Source organism: Trachurus japonicus, chromosome 15 (genome assembly GCF_045865225.1).
Source record: "Trachurus japonicus isolate A0001 chromosome 15, Traja_1.0".
Lineage (NCBI taxonomy): Eukaryota > Metazoa > Chordata > Actinopteri > Carangiformes > Carangidae > Trachurus > Trachurus japonicus.
This window is the reverse complement of record NC_140921.1, coordinates 8,773,886-8,794,217: the sequence shown is the minus strand read 5'-3', so window position 1 is coordinate 8,794,217 and position 20,332 is coordinate 8,773,886. Positions and strand designations below refer to the sequence as shown.

Below are 20,332 nucleotides of genomic sequence, written 5' to 3'. Positions count from 1 at the left end.
GGCTCAGAATAAAGTGACACTGACATGTACTGTACAGTGGTGCTACACTACACTACACTACACAAACCTTGGCCTGGAAAACAGAAAGAAAAAAAAAAAAGAAAGCCAGTTGCACATGAAACGTCAGACTTTTTCCCAGCATCCTCCTTTTAAATAGCACGAATCAAATTTATTTATAAAGCACATTTAAAAACCAGAGTGCTGCACAACATCAGACATAAGTGTATCTAAAAAAATCTGGAGATAAAACTTGTACTTTTTTTTTTTATCGCGCTGTATCGAGTGCCTGCTTGGAATTCACTTCTCTGTTTTTATAGGAGTTTTAAAAAATCTATATAAAAATCTACCAACACCTCCACTAAGCCACGGCGGGTAATGGATGGAGGCATGTGCAGCAGTGGGAGCTCTGGTTAAGAAACACTGAACACTGAGGTAACAGGACACTGAGCTCTGAGCCGGTCTGTCAGCACAAAGACCCAGCATGTTTAAGTAAGCGGGGCGCAGTGACAGATACTGTCTGTACATGTATGTCATTTACAGACACAACTGTATCGCCTTACTGTGCACCTTCCATTCATAAAATACTTGTTTTTTTTTTAATTATCAACCCTCACTTTACCACATAAATACATCCCAATATGGAGCAGTGTTGAAATAGTTTTAAACAGCGGCAGCTTTACCTTGAAAAGAGTGACCGTGATCTCAATGTTTTCTGGTACAGGCCACACCACCACTCCTCTGTAAGGGTTTTTGATACCAGGCTGCCAGCTGTGGGCCTGCAAGAGAAAGAAGAATTTAATAAAAATCACATTTGTTTTATTATTTCTTTAATTTACTCCAGAATGATCCTCCTCAAGAAACAAACCTTGGAAGATTTCCGTCGACTCCTGCGTGTCCAAACCACCACCAGTTTGTCTGGTTGCCTGATAGAAAAAGATAAAAAAAAGACAAAAACAAATGTGAGTGAAAGGAGACTTGTTTATCAATTCAGCTGTCTCCGTGTCTACCCGACATATGAACATGATGTTCAACTGTCAGTCCGACTGATCAAAGCTTTCATCTTAAATGCATGAAGTTTGAATTGTTTGGTATGCCTACCACTTACTGCGCACACACACACACACATACAGTACACACACCTGCACACAGTACACACACCTGCACAGTCATTCATGGTATGAATAAATCATGAGACACAGCTAAACCCTGGCTTTGTCTCTGCCGACTGCAGCACAAAAACACACACACACATACACACGAACACATTAAAGGAGAATTCCGGTAATTTTCTAAGTAACGCTTTACAGCTCTAGGTCCCCGGGTGCGACCAGAGGAAAAAATCTGAGAAAAATAATGCGCAGGCCGAACCTAGCTCTCCTCCTGCTAGCTGCGCTACACTGCAGTTAAGCAGTGAAGTAATGGGGGCAGTTCTTCTAACTGCGACTCTGGCCTCTATATAACGCTCAAAATATCATTACACATGCTCCGTTAATATGAGGGAGCAGTGTTAATGTAGGAAAACATGGATTTAGGAAGACAAAAAAAGATTTTGAATGGGGAAAAAGTGCCAATTAGAATATAACTGCTTTTTTCCCATCCAAAATTAAAAAAATTTCGTGCTAAATCCATGTTTTCCTCACATTTTTGTCTTTGTTGATGGAAACAGTCCCGAGCTCGATAGTTGACTAGTAAGGTCTACCCAGGAAGCTAGAATAGACAGAGGTACGTGATAAAAACACGTTAACACTGCTCTCTCATATTAAAAGAGTTATGCACACTCAGTGTTGTGTGTTAAGGAACTGGTGGATGTTGCAAAGCATGTGTAGTTATATTTTGAGCATTATATAGAGGCCAGAGTCGCGGTTAGAAGAACTGCCCCCATTACTTCGCTGTAGCGCAGCTAGCAGGAGGAGAGCTAGGTCCGGTCTGCACATATTTTTCTCTGATTTGTTCCTATGGTCGCACTCGGGGACCTAGAGCTGTAGAGTGTTATTTAGAAAATGAGTGGAATTCTCCTTTAAGAGTTTATTGTGACAGGAACAAGGCTGAAAGAGGCTGAGAGTTACAACGACCTAACCTCAAACAGGTCAGAGTGACACTGAACTGACAGCTGACAGTGAAACAGTGACACATGAATTAAATTAGAACAGCAAATGAGGAGAGAGAGAACAGACAGAAAGCAGGTAAAACCCCAAAATCCCCCCCAAAAAAACTCAATTTACACAAATGGGCTTAAGACAACACAGGTGATATAAAGGACTGGTTGGATTTAGCATGAAAGAGAAGTGAGGTGCTGAGAGAAGTGACACACAAAGCAGACTGGGTGTTGAGACAGATTAGCCGCTGTAAGACGCTCAGCGAGGCTCAAGGTGGACGTCTTTGTCATGCGTGTGTCAAACTGAATTGAAGAGTGTGTAATGTGAATACAACAAGAGGCGCAGGTGTGTTAAAAAGCTGCTTAAATACCTAAACCACAGTGCGTTGCTTTAGCATAAGATATGTAGCAAGAGGAGCAGTGATCAAATGTTGTATTAAAAGCTGAAAGAGAAAACTTCTCTCCATAAAACACAATCTACATAATCATAAAGATAAACCTCGATGCAGCAGCGGCTTCATAAATCATAACTGTCTCACTACTTGATGTGAGAAGAACAGAAAAACAAATTGAGTGCTGTTAAATGTTAAATGTTCTCCCTTATGCATCTGTCAGTACAAGAAATCATCCAAAAAAACCCTGTTAGCTGGCAAGTTGACAAGTCTGGACCTGCTTTGCTTATCACTCCTGGCGCATACTGTAGTAGACAAGTGTGTGTGTGTAAGTGGTGACTGTAGAGAAGTGTGTGTGTGTGTGTGTGTGTGTGTGAGTAGTGGAGGGTGACAGATCTGTTCCCCTGTGGATGTTGTGGAAATGTAAAACGATGCAAAGAAAATGTACTGCAATCCACACGTCAGTGCAATACTCTCATATTTCACTATCAATTCTACACCTTGCATAAGTGCTGGGGCTTTATATTAGGCTATATTAGTGAGTTTAAATAAACCGATCACGATCCGATCACATGAAATATGTCTATTTAAATAACTTGTTTCTTTACTGTATATATATTTACTTATGTACTGTTTACTTGGATCTTGGAGTATCAACAATGAGACGTGTCTCTTTTGCTTTGTTTGTTTAAAGCAAAACAAACATGTCTCATTGGTTAAAATGTGTGTTTTATGTCTGTGTGGCGTTTATGTTTTGAGCCCTGTCACTATGTTTTTTGAATCTTGAATCATTAGCTAGCGACAAACAAACATGTCGGTGCCGTGGAACTTCTTCAGAGTAAATGAGATGGATAAAACACAAACCATCTGCGATCTATACAACCGGAGCATCTGCAAAAAGCTTCAACAAGACAATGACGTCATTGATCAAATCTGTGAATTAAGACATTACGGCCGATCTAACAAATTGCATAAAATGCAAAATATCAGCCAATCCAATTGGTGGAAAGTCTACTTTATATATCTTGTGATATTTGTGCTGGACTGTATGAGGTATCAAATGTTGGATACCACCCAAAATCAGTGCTCCATATCAGCAGATATCATAATAAGAAGTTGCATCTCTACATTTCAAACCAGAACCAAACTGTTTGAGTCCAAGTTTGAGCCCCTGTGAGTCCGAGGCCCTGCAGCTGACCTCTGACCGCACTACTAAAAAAAAAGGGAGACAATTGCCCAGCAGGGACCAATTAAAATCACTTAATTCTACTTTGTTAGGCTTTGATGAGGCCTGGCAAAACTCATTTACAACGGCTGCGTCACTATTGGCATCCAAGTTGAAGAAACTGGTTTGAATTATTCACACACTGCGCCTCCTTCATGAATGACATGTTTATTTTGCAACAGTATCTTGGTCTCGGTCTTTCAGAGACAGAATTGAAGTGATCATCACCCGCCCCCCCCCCCCTTAATTAGAGTGGCATGTGGTAATATCCCTCCATCAGTGTGTGTGTGGACAAGACATATACCCATTTATAGTTAGTGTGCATTTACTATTCTTGTAGAAGAATGACTGGCTGTCAGAGATAGAGGAGAACAGAGAAAGGAAAGAGAAGTGAGAGGGAAGAGAGAGAAAGAACGACAGGCAACAACTTCCAGCCTCGAGGACAGGCCTTGCATAGAGAAGCTATTGTCCAACAACACAGGCCATATCAGAGCGCACGCACATGCACATGCACACAAAATATCACCCTGTTTTTCTTTTTTTTCTCCTTTTTTCTTCCTCTCTTTGTACAGTTCTCGCTGTGCTATGAGAAAAATTTAAACCATTTGTCTGCAGGCTAACCGACTTCTGCACACTTCTCTCTCTCTCTCTCTCTGGTGGTGTGTCTCTTCTGCTTGTGATCGGCTTCGGCCTCACTGCTGCTGCGTGTGTTAACGGGAATCAATGAGCCATCAGAGAGGAATGCCACAACAAAAGAGACCAGAAAAATGTGATAAAGATGGAAACCAAGACCCTGAAGAAAAGACATTTACAGTGTGAGTGCGTTCATCATCAGCCCACGCACAGAAAAAAGTTATTTTTAACATTAAGGCCTTTGGTTTACAGTGGATTTGAGGTTTGGATAAAAGTTGGCTATTCCAATATTAGGAATAGAGATAAAGGAGGCTGAGCATACATCTGGCAGTACACCCTGAAAGGCTACGGCTGAAATGAATTGACCTTTTGGGATTAATAAAGTATCCTGACTCTGACTCTGTTTTATTTCACTGAGTGTTGCTTAAACTAAATCAAGAGTAAAGGTTGAATACTTTAGTCAATGTGAGTTAAAGGGGAAGTATGCAAGTCTGGTCGCTTTTTCGCTGTTTTGCTAACCCTCCTCCCGGCCATGTCACTTTGTTTTCAACGAGCCAACGAGAAGGAAATCCATGAAGCAGCAACATTATACATGTTATAATATCTGTTATAAACAAGAGATTACGGGTTACGGGGCGATGATGATGATGATTTTACAAGCTTGGTTTTATGGAGGAGGAATTATGCAAGTCCGGTCGCGTTTTCGCTGGCTATGTGCATTTGTTTTCAACAAAGCCGGCGAGAAAACAATCAATAGTGCGTTAGATAACATTATATATCGTATACGATGTTACAATGTGTATATTTGTGTAGTTTAATCTGTCATAAACAAGAGATTACGGGTTACGGGTTACGGTGCCGCGGTGACGAGAGCTGGGACACCGGGTCGGAGGCTCTGATCTTACAAGGTTGGTTTTCGGCCAAGAGACGCTATGTGGAAGGCAGAGAAATTTAACCATCACAATTACTCCGAAGCTGTTTAACTAAGGTGCAAATCTAGCATAGTTCCCCTTTAAAATCTGCAGTAAACTTTCTAAATAATGTTTTCACTGTGAGGACGGAGGAACTTTGGCGTCACATCACCTGTCAATCAGACGTTATAGGGAAGGTAAAAGTAGATTTCTCTGTGCTGTATAATACAGCAGCTGCAAGAGATGAAACACAACAGACAAGTGCTTGGTGGTGCATACTAAAAACAGACACTATGCTGCAACACACACTGATATATAATCTCTCTGACTAACACCTACTGCAATGCATGAAAGGTCGTTTCCTTCAAGTGTATAAGGCGAGTGTAGATTCACTGAGATACTGTAGACTGCTGGGCTAGAAGAGGTGAAGTAAGCAGTCAATTCAGCGTCTGTGATTTATATAATCTAGCAATACTGCATTCCTTCTATGTCTATACATATACATACCGACCAATACCATGAACATCTATCTTAATACTGTCATTATGCAACAGTGCAACAGGGGTTTAATACTCCATGCATGTTTGTGTACAGAAAGGCTTGTTTTGCTTCTCTCACACATTTGACTGACACAACACAACAGTGTGACTAAGCTTGAATCCGGGGAGTATGAAAGCTTTTACATCTAAAACACTAAACAGCGCATGTATTATGCATTGCAATACACTAAAGAGTGGATTTTATGTTTCCGAAACTAGCCTTAGCTGTTTGCTTGGATTAAACAGCAGGGATACGGAGCGTGCACATGCTGCTGCACACTCAGCTGTGCTCTTCAGGGGGAACTCTTCTTCGCTTCCCCCCAGTGTGAACTGTTAAGAGATATTTTCCCTTTATGCATGAACAGATGGTTTAAGTTTGATGCTGTCAGATAAGCCTCAGTCTGGTTACTTTATATAAAGGGTTGTCATTATTCTCTGCATGTTTCCCAGTCAAAAATCCTCACTACTACTTCTCTCTCTTGTGATACAGACGACTATATAAACCAGAGGTCAGCAACCTTTGGCACATCACGGCATAATCATTGGCATGCTGGCACTGCTCTCTGTTATTTAAATTCATCCATTAACGGCGACCCCAGCCTTATGTGTCATCAGATGCATAGATATAGATAAGAAGACTAGATGTTTTTGACCAGTTTTCAAACGGTTTGGGTTTGTTATGAACGTCAGAAATGCAGTTTTCAGTTAAACATGTAGCTGTATGCTGTGACTGTTTCATTCTGATATAATATAGCCTCTATATATTTTTTGGGGGATGCACTGTAGTCTCTGTTTAAGCATTTTCCTTCCCAGTGCAATATGTTTTACAAAAGTGTCTGAAAAGCAGTGTTTTGAAATGGGATTCAGGCCCCTGTTGTGAATCCCAGGAAAATATCTTCAAAATATGATTGAATGTGGCCTACGTGGAATATAATAAAATCCCAGGTATGTTGGAACTGTTTTTGTATTTTGTGTCATATTTTAACATGATGTTATTGTTGATAATGGCACACTCATTGACAAGAAAATTTCAAACTGGCACGCCACGTCACAAAGGTTGCTGACCCCTGATATAACCAGACTGCTGATGTCACTGGACTTCCCACACTTTGATTTTAAGTGTTACGCTGTATGAAAAGTGTGTGCATGTGTTTATCTGCAGCACTATAAGACCCCCCAACGCCTACTTCTGCTTCTGCTCCTGCAGTCAAAATGGAAAAAAAAAGAAATGACACAGTAACAATTAAAATGCTTTTAGAGGAGCGTTTGCTCACAGCCTCGTCATGAAAGGCTTAGCTAAAAAGATTTTTTTTTTTATACCTGACCTACTTGGCAATTTCTGATTCAGCAAAGACAGCAACAACAAGATGGTAGAGAGTGAAAGAGACGGATGAAAAGGGAGAGAGAGGAAAGAAGAGAGGAAGACGAGGAGGAGGAGAAACAGAGAGGGGAAGGATTGCTCTTGCTACGCTATCAGTCAGACCGAGGACTCTGCTGCTGCTATCAAGACAGATGTAGCAGCGCAAACACAATCTGTGTGACTGTCACACTACTGACTGCTTGATAAACTAAACACACTCAACAACACCACCACACACACTGGGCATGATGACGTGACAAGGGAAGGTGGCATTTTACATTGACATCAAATCTGCAGGACGCAGTGTTCACAGTGTGTGATCAGCAGAGGAAGGAGCATTTGATTAAAATAAAAATAAAAAGTCCAATCTGTTTTTTCATTTTCTGCATCAGATGTTTCGCTTGATATTTGTAGGTTTCTGGGTTTATTTTTAGGACTCTCCAAAGTTCAAGCTCATCTATTGTTTTATCCCAGTTTCGACACTTATTATTCAATATATCTAACATTAATATTCCACGTCATACTCATACTGACCTCGCTGAATGTACAAAACCGTAGAGGAAGCGGCGTTTTTTGCTGGATTTGTGAAAACACTGCGTCTATTCAGCATAAAGAAGAAGAAGAAGTTGATTTTGCTGTGAAAGTGTTTTATGATATTTCTGTTGTGCATGTTTGACACTTTCGGTCAGACTCTGCGTGTGTGTAACTACAGTGTGTATCAAGAGAGTGACCATGAAATCGACAGTGTATTTATTTGTGTGTAAACTGACAGTCCCTTGACCTCCATTTCTACAACAGTTTGGGTGTGTGTCAACCAAAAGCTGGGTCAGTGACACAGAGTTAGCGTTGGCAGCGGCGCTAAAGCCAGACTCAAGTGTCTGGAGTAAAAGCTAAAGCATCTCACTAATCCGCTATGTGTGTGTGTGTGTGTATGTGGGTGCACATAAATGTTTGTTTGTCACTGCAGCAAGTTTAAATCAAGTTTAAATCTAATTAAATTTCCAGGATTAAACAGGGTTTGCGTGACGTGTTTGAGCTGGCACCTTATTCTACTTGGGCTACTCCATATTTACAGTGAATATTCTTATTTGATGCTTTAAATATGTGAATATTCTGTAAATAACATTTTAATTTCCTGGATATAAACATTTGAAGACTGGCGAAAAGCATGACAAAGACCTCACACTGCTGAGTGACCCTGTGACACATTTTTTCTATGCAGGATTTGTAGCTTAACTATGCTACATTTTTACCTTAATTAAACAGCTTTGGAGTAATTGTGATGGTTTAATAAATGGCTTAACTTGTTTATGACCGATTAAACTACATAAATATACACGTCGTAACATCGTATATGATATATAACGTTATGTACCGCTCTATTGATTGATTTCTCGCCGGCTTGGTTGTAAACAAATGCACATGGCCTAGAGGAGGGTTAGAAAAACAGCGGAAAAGTGACCAGATTTTCATAGTACCTGTTTAAGATTTTAACAGTTGGAAAAAAACAAAACATTTCATTAGCGTCATCACGTAGCTGGATTCATCTGTGTCACATCAGACTATTGTTAACTTCAATACAGTAACTGATCTGAAAGCTGAACATTTGCATGCTCCATTATTCCCAGTGAGAGCCTAATGACATCAAGTGTGAAGGCTCCTTTTGAAACAGACAGAGTTTTTGTACAGTCGGTGGTTTGTTTCAAGTCGGAAATAAAAATAGAAAAATAGCTGCATGGAGACACTCGAGGCTGAAAGAGAGCTTAACTGCAGAGGTAAGACCAAACTGTACCAAGGTGTGTGTGCCCAATTATAGCTCCGCCACGGATGGATGTGGAGGGAGATTAGGTGGGAGCTGGTTACAAGCAATAAAGCAGGAAGGTTGGACGGATGAAAAGTCAAGATCAGAGGCTCGGCGTGCCCCGAGGAATGGAGGTCAGCTAAGAGTTATTTAAAATTACCCCCCGAAGAAAGCATACAGGGAGCAGAGGAGTCCAAAGACTAACAACCAGGAGAAGAGAATTAATTGTTTCCGTGCTGACAGGACAGTCAGAGCTCACCTGGTGGCTGAGGGGGTTAAAACCATCCCAGAGGCATTTTGAGAGAAACTGGTAAATAAAGCAGGGAAAAAGTGTGTGTGTGTGTGTGCTGAGACGGTGACACTGACTGATACCCAATACCTAAACCGACCCTGTTTACAGTTTGTGCTGAAAATAGTCAGTATGTTTACATGCACAGCTAAGTCGAGCTGTGCTCATCCTGTAGCTCCATTTGAGCGCCTCGTCGGGAGTTCTGTCCTTGTCCCAGTTTACATGCAATCGGGAAAATCAAATAATTGACAATGGTGTCCGCCTCCTCAACACGAGGAGGAGATATGCGTCGTTTCAGTGGGTTAATACGGAGCAGACCCCTGTCCAGTTGACTTCTCTGTCACCTAGTAAATAACTGGAAATAAATAACTCTCAACTTTGAGTTCCCAAACGGACGCGCCAGCCCAAAAATAATTAGCCTACAGATGACTTCCTTTTTAAAAAAAAAAAAAAAACACATCTTCTCGTTGGTTGCACTGTGTGAAATGCCCTGAATCAGCGCTGATCAGCCAAAGTGCTTCTTTTTTTGGGGGGCCGTGTTTGGGCCAGCTTCTATGCTTCACTTTGTGTCGTCTCTACTGTTGTGAAGAATGTGCACATGGATTGTCCAGTTTCAGTCCGATTAAGGCGAATACATACATACAGAAAACCGGTTTCCTATGGTATTATCTGGGTGTTTTAGTCGGATTTGGAGAAGTCCGGTATACAGTAAGTCGGACTGACGTGTTTACATGCACTTGAGTTGTCGGATTAAGGCAATAATTTGGTTTCTTCAACTGTCATGTAAACATACTGAGTGTTTGATACCGAATAAAACCAACAGACAGTCTACAGTTTGTGTTGAAAATAGTGTCAGAGGCTACAAGATGTGAAAAGATTGGAAATTGTATGCATTTTATTTTACTGGCTCATCTCCAGTGCTCTTACATTCCTCCCTTATCACATCCTCTAGACGTCTGCAACGGGCGAGGGAGGCCACTCACGGCGAGTAGCAAGACAACGATGAGGGGGTCTTAGGTCTGCGCTTAAGAAGGAGCAGAAGCAAAGATGAATACAGAAAGCAATGAGATAGGGGACGGAAAAATAAGTGCAAACAGTAGCTCAGACAGAAGGCACAGTGAAAGCCTGAGGGTGAGGTCAGGCTTAGCAGGAGTCACTCTGATCATGTGTTAGAGAGCATCCCCGACGTAAAAGAGGGGGATGATAGGAAGCTGTCTTTCAGGAGAGTAAATGAAGTCATAAAAATCTCCCTTCGTTTAACGACTACACCCCCTTTTACCAGCTTGCTAACTAACAGCCTGGAGGAGACACTGCCACAGCGGGGAGGGACCACAACCATCATGTGTCTCAGACTGCAGAAACACAAGGAGCCCCGGTGAAGACGACAGCAACAACAACAGCAACAACATCTATTTCTTAAGGCAGTGACACACAAGCAGTCAGGCGGCCGGAGCTTCAGCAGTGATGTTAATCATCAATCATCAAAGTTATTTTGCCTCACCAACAAACAAATTGAATTTACAAAGTCAAATGTTTATAACAGAGGAGGAGCTCTGAGCGCCGCCGGTCATGCACTCTCATGGACTTTCTGCATCATTTTCATTTTCGCTGCCAGTGGCCGAGAGCATCGACAGTGGGAAGTGTAATGTGACTATTAGCTCAGAGAAAATACGGACACTGAGGTCAAGAGTCTAATTCAACATTTGGGACTGTGCTTGTCTTTTATCGGGCAGTGTGGTGATGAATTAACAAAAACAATGCGATCAACCAGGAGCTTGTTAAAGGGATAGTTCAACATTTTGGCAAATTAGCCCATTACCATAATCCCTATAGTTTCAGCAGTTGTTTTCAAGGTAAAGTCATGCAAAACCGCTGATGCGCGTTCCCGTCGTGGGCAAGCAGTCTCTGTATTTGCCTCAAAAACAACTCTGTCTCATAACGTTACATTATTATCTCATAGCGCGGTGAATGTGCAGGTCACAACTTGTCCACCAGAGCGTTTTGGAGTTGTTGGATGGTGTATTTGATGAGGGAAACCAAGAAATCCCATGAGCCTCAGTAGCGTAGCTCTGAGCAGCTTGCGGCTCTTCTCCGCCGTTCTGAAAATAGCTTGCACCAACAATTACAGGTAACAAACCTACTCCTAAAACTATAGGGATTATTGCCAAAATGTTGAACGAAAGGGATAGTTCCCTTTAAAGGGATAGTTCCGTTACGCAAACTAACAGTGTATTTTTGCCGGTTTAAGTGCACTTTATTCAAATTATTTCCAGTGCATCATCTAGTTGGAAAAGAAGCTGTTTAACCAACTCACTCAGTATTCCTCCACACAGGCAGGCTTCATGACGTGCTGTATCACTCCGCCTATCAGCTGTTTGAGTCAGACTCTTAGCGGTGTGTGTGTGTGAAAGAGGAGCCTGGTCTTTATTCACTATGACATGTGCTGCCTCCTTTCTTGGCCATGTCACCCTTGTGAAAGAGGTCTTGATCTCAATGGGTCTTTTATCTGGTTAAATAAAGGTTAAATAAAATAAAATAATACGCTGTCAGTTTGCGTCAGTTCACTGCCTGTGTCTCCGTCCCGGCTGGTATGGCGAACTGGGAGAGAACAGAGAGCCGTCGACTGCAGATATTATACTTAGAGGCCATTTGTACCTCATACAACCCCACTTTTAAAAAGAACTAAAGGTACAATGAGGACAGGGAAGTAACTAGTGCACAGAGAGCACGATTTTTACTGACTGTGAACTTACGGTGCCCTTGAGAGCTGCAAATTCGGAAAACATCTTCATCAATTTGACAACCTGACTTTAAACCTGATCAAAAATAAACTTTCTTCTTTTACTATGTGTTTTCATCCAGCAGCGGCAGCAAGATGTGCATCCTAAATTCAACCTGCACCATCTACCATACATCTTTCAAAAACAGGGTTTACGAAATGTAACAGCATTACACTTATCGCCCAACGGCTTGTGGTGTTTTGCTTTTGCTTTCCCAACAAACATATAAAGTGTGTATTTATCAGCCTGCGGATGCTGCAGCAGCGCTCTGCAGGCTGATAAATGATGAGCGCTCTCCAGGGCCATACATGTTTCCCTGCCTCTGACAGCAGTGAGACAGACACACCAGCACGACTTTTCATCACATTTAACACCCCATTGACTGCTTCACAACCCTGCAATGTTTCATTTCTCTTGGCGCGCGTGTGTGTGTGGGAGGGAGGGGAGTGTAAACGCCTGTTTGTGTCCATAATTGCAGCACAGGAACATCCACACTCGGGTGGATTCAACTAAAAAGCATTTAAAGTGACATTATCAGAAAGAGTAAGGAGAGGGAAGATGTGAGGGGAGGTGGCGAGAGAAGAGATTGAGTAATCTGGAAATTAAGAGACAAAAGGGAAAAGGAGGACAAGGAGAGGAGATAAGAGGGGGTACAGCGAAAAAGAAAACGAGAAGCGAGTGGAAAGAGGAGCCTTAATGATAGTGTGAGTGTGTGTATGTGTGTGTGCGCTGCCCCAGATGACAGCAGTGGGCTTGGTGCAAGGAAAACAATTACAGACTCGCAGGAGAAGAGGATGAACAGATGCACGCTGCTCTGGGAGGATCAGCAAAGTTAAATCAACAGCAAATGTTATAATTAAAAAAAATGATAAGCAAGCACGCAAATTGGAACAACTCGAGTATAAACTATGGAGACATGTGTTCGCCATGCTTTGGGAATCAGTTAAAAAAGAAAAGAAACTCTCGACTATTTAAGCGATGAGTTTATTAAACCCAGAGGAACAGTGTAATTTCCTAACGAGCTAACGAACCCCCCCCCCCCCCAAAAAAAGAAAATTGTGTGTCCTCATCCAGAATCTCTGCACAACAGATCCCGACTGCTCCGTACTATCACCTGGCAGCGAAACGGCCTCCCGGTGCCAAACTTGTGCTCAGGAATGTGTCATGGCCCTGAAATTTGAATAGAATAAAAGGGGGGGGGGGGGGGGTCAGCCACGTCAGACGACTCAAGAGTTGGCAGGAAGATGCTTCTCTGGCAGCGACGTGATGGACGCTTGCCCTAATGCACACATGCTCGGCAGAAGACAACATGTCACAGCCTGACACACACTGGTCACATTCACTTAGAAGTTGTGAGGCGTCAGGCGTTGAGCCGATAGGACGATGGATGGATGGATGGATGGATGGATGGATGGACCGTTTTAAGTATTCGCATTCAAAAACGAGCGTAAAAAAAAAAGAAAAATTCTCATTGATTCTCTCTGGCACGGCGTGAATGAAAGCGTGGTTATTGGTTGTGTAATGAATAAAAACGACGTGGGCTGATGATGATGATGTGCGACACATCTATCAAGCGGCGGCGGGTTAAACGCTGTGAAAGAGTCGATTCAAAACACTAAAAGGACGAGCGAACGTCTCAAAAGGAGAAGCATAAATCCACATGTTTGTCTGATGAGTGCGTATGTGTGTGTGTGTTTGTGTGTTTGGTTTCTAAATCCCTTTAAAATGACTGTTGTGTGTTGTGCATGTGTCAACGTGCCCTCGGGGTTTCAGCACGGGCGTGATTGATATGAAAACCTCTTCCTTCCTTCACTAACTCCTCCTCTGTGTCTTTTCCATGTGGCAGGGAAACGAAGAAGACGAAGAAGAAGTCCTGGTTAGTCACGCTCGCATGTAGCCAGATAGAATTACCATGTAATCAATAGCGTCTCTGTGTCGCTTCCAGTGTGTGTGTGTGTGCGTGTGTGACTCTCACATCCTTGGCCCACACGTGTCAACGACGAGCCTGTCAGCGGCGATGACACTCTTGACTTTTGACGTTTGTTTTTGAAGCTGCACTTCAGCAGACAAGTTTGAGTGAAACCACATCCTCATCTGAAAGGTGCCATCCTCAGGGGAGAGCTGACAGAGAGGGTGAAGGTTTATACTTGTTGAGGGACACAGCAAAGCCTTGACTGGTGCTGCACCCCCCGCCGCTCCCTCCCCTCCCCCCGCAGGTCTTGTTATGCGTCTGAGGGTTTGAACCGGCAACTCTCTGCTGGTCACGAGCTGATATTTATAGATATAATGATACGGCTCAGTCGGGAACATAGGAAACATCATATAGCAAAACCACATGCACAATAACGTGCCAACATTATTCTTATAGAGTATTAGGGAGAATAAAGTCATAGTTTTACGAGAATAAAGTGGCAATTTTATGAGAAAAAAGCAGCGATTTCCTCCAAGTCCGCCTGGTTCTTTCTGCGGAATAGATGCATTTTCTTGCATATTCTTTTCAAAGTCCTGATACTGATGACAATGTGGTGCTGATGTGCCAAAAGATTAAAGGGACTAGGAGGAGTTTTGGAAAGCGAAGTGTTTTCACACTACATTTCCCATGAGCCGCCACTGTGAAATTCTTGGACCGGCGCAAGACGGACTAAAGCAGAAACATTTGCAAAGAATGTTTTCATTGATCAAGAACGAAAGTCAGAGGTTCGAAGACGATCAGATACCGTCCAACCATAATCGATGCCAACTAGCGATCCGGCGGCGTTATTCCCATGACCCGCCGGGCAGCGGAAATGCTGGGCGAGTCGACCACTAAATGATAACAACAAAATATAAGATAACTATAAAGACAAAACGATATATTTATCGAAAATGGAGCCATTAACAAGTGTGGGTAATGATTCATCCACATTTATATGAGACTTTTTTTATAACCAAAAGCAAACTCCTTGGGGTCTCTTTAAGTATCTCCTTCTTTGTGAAACCTATACTGAAGTACAACTGCACAAAATTCTCCACTGCCTCATTTTAACAACTTTCCTCCTCCTTAACAACAGGTTACAGTATTATTCTCATAAAATCATCACTTTTTTTCTCATAAAACTATGACTTTATTCTCGAAGTCTGTGGAAAAAAATGTTTTCTCAATGTGGCCCTAATACTCCTCCGTACCAACATACAGATACTTATGAGTGCATCAAAAAAAGGGGGAAGCCTGCAGAGAGCAGACGTGGTTTTGCACACCTTTCTAATGAAAGCACTTAAAAGTAGGCCTGACTAATGAAGTTAGCTCCTCTCTTAACCAACAAGTAATGAGTTTTATTTGCCACAAGAAGAAGATTATACCATGCATCCATCCCATTTAATTATCTGAGCAAGCAACATGGGCTACTTGGTTGCAGACCTGTGTGCGGTGTGTTCAAGAGCAAGAGAAAGCCTCTAAAAATTCAGAAGTGGGTGCTTATTAAAAGGGACACAGACTTCTTCAAGAGTAGACTTATCAAGTCGAGTAACAAATGGGTAAATAAACAAGCTGAAATTTAAAGAGTGGTGCAGATTAGCAGCAGCAGATAGAGGGAGATACGATCAAGTGAAAAAATAAGTACATCCCATAGAAGCTGCTCCTTTGATGAAATGACCACAGATCCGTCTTCCTTACAAATTCCTTGGGTTGCTTGTTGTTTCTTGCACATACTGCCCATTCCAGATCCTGCACCCCACCCCCCTTCTGGTTCAATTTCAACTTTCAGACATTATCGTCCGGTTGCTCTTTGATATGGAGCAGAATTCAAAGAGTTGAAAGTCACCCTGCAGCCCCCTGAAGCAACGGAGAGAAGAAAAAAAACTCAAATCATAACATTTTTCCATGCTTCACAGTTGGTTTGAGGTTCCACACCTGAAAAGCCGACTTTGGTCTGCGCCCAAACGTGTCTACTGTTACTGTGGCTGGCTACGCTGCTAGTGCTACATCTTTTTGATTTGTCTGGTTCAGGGCACACTGCTTTAAAAAAGGTCTGCTCTGTGCCTATAGATATATTCATTGGCAAACCGTACTCCCGCTCTAATGTTCTGTTTGGACGGCGAAGGCTTTTTCCTGGCAGTGCAGGTTAAAATCTGTGCTTTTTTATTTATTTCTGATTGTAAAAACATGAACTTTCTACACATCACCCTCTCATTAACTGTTTATTAAATCCAATCATGGCCCTTCTAATGGCTAATTTTGGAGTCAGTCGACCAGTCAGGTGCGCAGACGGCTGCCAGGTGGCATAAGCAGATCAGTCATGAAGTGAAGAAGAGGTCAACGGGCCGTTACAACAGGAAAGTAGTCAGATGGTGATGTTGTAAACTAGATTAACAGAATAACAGATTAGCAACTACTAGAGAGATGTGAAAGCGTTAACACTGGAAAGTCACCAGACTACACACGTAGTTCATACACAGTTATTAAAGCAGCTAATTAAGGTACTAAACCATGATAACGTGCAAGAAAATTAAATGTTGTAAAGATTAAATTTCTTATTTGTCAGTGTCAGTTTATCGATTTATATATAAAGGTGAAACTCTCTTCTTATCATGCGCCATGGTGCTTTAATTTCCAACTCTGAAATTAATGATTATAATTACCTACTAATGCAAATAAAAGTTAATTTTTCATCAAATGTGTTAACATCAAGTTTCAAAGGGGCGGTGCTGCTGCTGCTGCTGCTGCTGCTGCGACGGCGCTGTGAGTGGTGCTTCATTTCACTGGCAAACACAAACACTGAACTCATTAATGTTTTAATGCTCAGTCTGAACTGATTCTGGAGTCTGACATGGGCGTGTGAGGCGAATGCCAACTCCCTCCTCTCCACAGAGGGATCGGCTATAGCGCAACTAGGCCGCAGATAAAGACCAAAACATTACTTAACAAACATAAAATATGACAGGAAACTCCCCCCACTCCTCGGCTTCTCGTCTCTGGAATTAAAATAATAAATGTTGAGCAAATTGATCAAAGGAAAACAGATTGTTAGTTAGTTAGTTTGTAGAAAAAACATGGCGGAGAGGGGGAAAATAAAGCGAGACCTTTTGAAAATAGTGAAATCTGTGATCACAAACTCACTCAACATGCTGACTTAGCTCAAACTACGAGGAACAAGAAGTGCAAATGCTACCAGTCATATCCGTCAAGCAGTGGCCCGAAGGCCGACTGTCGACACGCTCCATCACAGCCCATAAACATCCATCATCTTTCATCTGCAGGTGATGTTTACAGATTGTTCTCCATCCTGACCACTCTCAGAATAGTACATCTAGAACATGCTGTGCTTTGGAGGGTCACACCAACAGTCAGATCCATCATTACGGAGGTCTTTCTTCTGTTTCGTGACAGTGCTGTGTGCTTCATTATCGGCAACTCAGTTTAAGTAAGATGAAAGAAAAATGTAATTGAAACAAGAAGTCCTGTGTGCTGTGAGTGATGTTCCCTCCAGAGAAAGACAGAAAGAGGCCAAACTACCTGAGGCCACGAGCGAAGATTCAAGCACCGAATCATTCATCCAGACCGGAAGAAAATGCTCATGCAAGCTGCATGCACGGTGGACTTCACAGAAGAGGAATCGAACAACTGATCACACCTGAGTGGTGGGAATAAGACAGGAAGGACGCAGCAAGAGGACAGACCTGTGAACTTTCCTACCTCCTCCAGTAAATCATCTAGACTCATGTTGAGCCTTTCAGTGTGTTGAATGTTTTCACATTTCACACAATGTACATTCACAGCCCCCACACCTTTACATGCGTGTACTGTATGGGCGTACATGCACCAGAGCACTGGCACAAAAGAAGTGTGGAGTTTTTCCTTCCTGTTATTGATTGCAGAAATGAAAAAGGGGACGTTGTGGGTTTTTCAAAAAGAAAAAGAAAAAAACTCTCCTGATGGCTTCAGGATTTCAGATCCATTGGAGCTCAGGGGACTGTTTCCAGTCTGCAGAGATGGAAAGTTTCCACTGCAACAATAACATACCGTACTGATGAAGTCCAAGGAAGGCAGAGACTGCGCGCCAACGCTTTCTCACACACTTTAACTCGAGACTCTCAGAAACACTCGCTCGAAGACAAGCGAGGATCCTGAGGCGTCGGGACTAGATCTTAGAGGGCACATCACACATCACAGAAGGTATATAAATACTATTTTAATGACATCATGAAATGGGGATGATGTAACCCTGACATGATGACAGGGTGCGAAGTAGTCGTCTGCAGCCAAGAAGCATCTGATCAAAATCTGAGCTCTTTGTAAATCATCTCCTTAGGTTGATATATTTAGATTTCATGTCTTTATAAATCAGCTGTCGCCAAAACTACTGCAGATAAGGACTAAATTATGTAACAACTAATTTCTATTTGCTCATATTTCTTCAAAAAAAAAACATGACAGAAAAAAAGGAGTCCTGCTCAGATTGCAAAACAAAGCAGCATATTACTGACTGGGTGCTGCAGAGCCCACCCACCCTTTGCTCTGGGAAGAGATGTACATTTTTCTCATTCCATTCTCCAACACGTTAACATCTGTCCCAGGTCGAAGCTCTGTGGGGCTGCGTTATTCACGCCTACAGCGAGCTGCTTGGGAATCCGTGTCTTCAGGCTACATCTTAGCTTCGCCAAGTCGCCGCTTTGCTTTGCTTTGCAGGACACACACACATACCTGCAGGATGAAGTGTGCGGCATGTATCCGGCTTTATCTCTCTACTCTATCTACACACCTCACCTGAAAACATGCCGCCGATAGCTCGTCTAACCTCTTTGCAATGAATATCATTTATTATTCCATTACTGAAGAAATCGCCTCGAGTTGTACTTTCATACATAAGAAGGAAGAAGCCAAAGGAAAGGCTGCTAAAAACAGAAAATGTCAGTATGTGGACGGCATTTGCTGTTATTTCTAACACATCACTCATTCCTATCTGACAAAGAGGAATTAATGAATTGACATCTGTTTTTACAAATTTGAGCTTTCACTCTGTGTTGTTGTATTGATGTCAGTAATAGATATGCTCATAAGTTTGCCAATTGTTTGATATTCGTGAATAGTATTGATTCACACAGTCTCTGGCTAGAGTGAGACAAGACAGATCCAGCCAGCAGCTCTTATTCTCAGCAGCTGTGAGTATAATGAAGCTCCTGTAGCGTTATAACTTTCTACACATTATCACTTTGCCGGAGCCTACATTATAGGAAAACACAATCGGATCCACAATTTGGCTCATAGTTTGTCTACTTTCTGTCAGCTCCGAAGGCAAAATCTGATTCCTAACAGCATCCCTGCAGCCGGGAGGAAGCAAGGGAGGGAGGGAGGAAGGGATATAGTGGTTTGCACAAGGACACTTCAGGAGAATGAGTCAGGTTGAAGGGAAATCTCTCTCTCTCTCTCTCTCTCTCTGTCAGCCAGCGTCTTTACCCAAGACTCAAACCAAACAAATTCAACATTGGTGCACAAGAGAGGAAAAAAAAAAACAGTAATTTTACAAGGCAGCCGGGCCCCTCCCAGCATGCAGACATGCCTGCACACCAAAGGAGAGACTGTGTGTGTGTGTGAGTGTGCCTGCATGTGTGTGTGTGTGAATTATAGCCACCAGGAACGAGCTCGGCATTCCAGCAAAGACAGAGACATACAGTTTTCATGGGGCGTAAATGACAGCCCTGTTACCCCCACCCCCACCCCCTCCTTCCCACTTACCCCTCCAAAAAAAAAACAACTCACCATTTCTTAGTGCACTCCACCATCAGTTCCTGATAGGAAGCCACGAACTGGAATTTGGAGGCATGCTTCCCAACACGTTGCAGTCTTTTCCAAACAGAAGCCATATTTCTTTGGGAACGGGTGGTTTCAGTGCACCTATCCCGTCCTGGACTTCCTTCTTTGGGCTTCCTTCACACGACTTCACGCTAATGTTTATATGAATCCGAGCGAATCCAACCCGCATAGACACATTGTTAATGTTTTACCGGAAGCACGCTGGTTGGTGGGGTAAAAATAAAAAATAAAAAAAACTGCACACATCCAGTCGTAGGTGCTGCTTTTTGTGTTTTAAAAACTGGATGATGATAGTAAATCCAAACGTAAAGACGAGGAGAAATCTCTGCAGCAGTGAGCGAGATCTGATTTGAGGGCGTGCATGGTTTCATATCAAGGAAATCACTCCATAGTATCGAAAGGCGTGCAGAATATAAATCCTTCTGGGTGAAAATACCATCTTTCCAACTTGTGATCGCCCTGCAAATGCAAATGCAAAAAAAAAAAAGAGAGAGAGAGAAAGAAGAAGTCACTGTCAG

At 42.4% G+C, this 20,332-nt stretch overlaps 1 protein-coding gene across 5 annotated transcripts in view; it reads right to left on the bottom strand.

The window, feature by feature from the left end:
- Positions 1-20,013, bottom strand: part of ehbp1 (EH domain binding protein 1) — a 179,951-nt gene extending 159,938 nt beyond the window's left edge. For all 5 annotated transcript variants that reach the window (XM_085799425.1, XM_085799428.1, XM_085799429.1 and 2 more), the window contains exons 1-3: positions 19,761-20,013; positions 866-923; positions 681-776 (exon numbers count right to left, since the gene is read on the bottom strand). In XM_085799425.1, the coding sequence (XP_085655551.1) occupies positions 681-776; positions 866-923; positions 19,761-19,864 (258 nt within the window). In that variant the 5' untranslated portion in view covers positions 19,865-20,013. The remainder of the gene's footprint in view (positions 1-680; positions 777-865; positions 924-19,760) is intronic.
- Between the last annotated feature and the right edge of the window lie 319 nt (positions 20,014-20,332).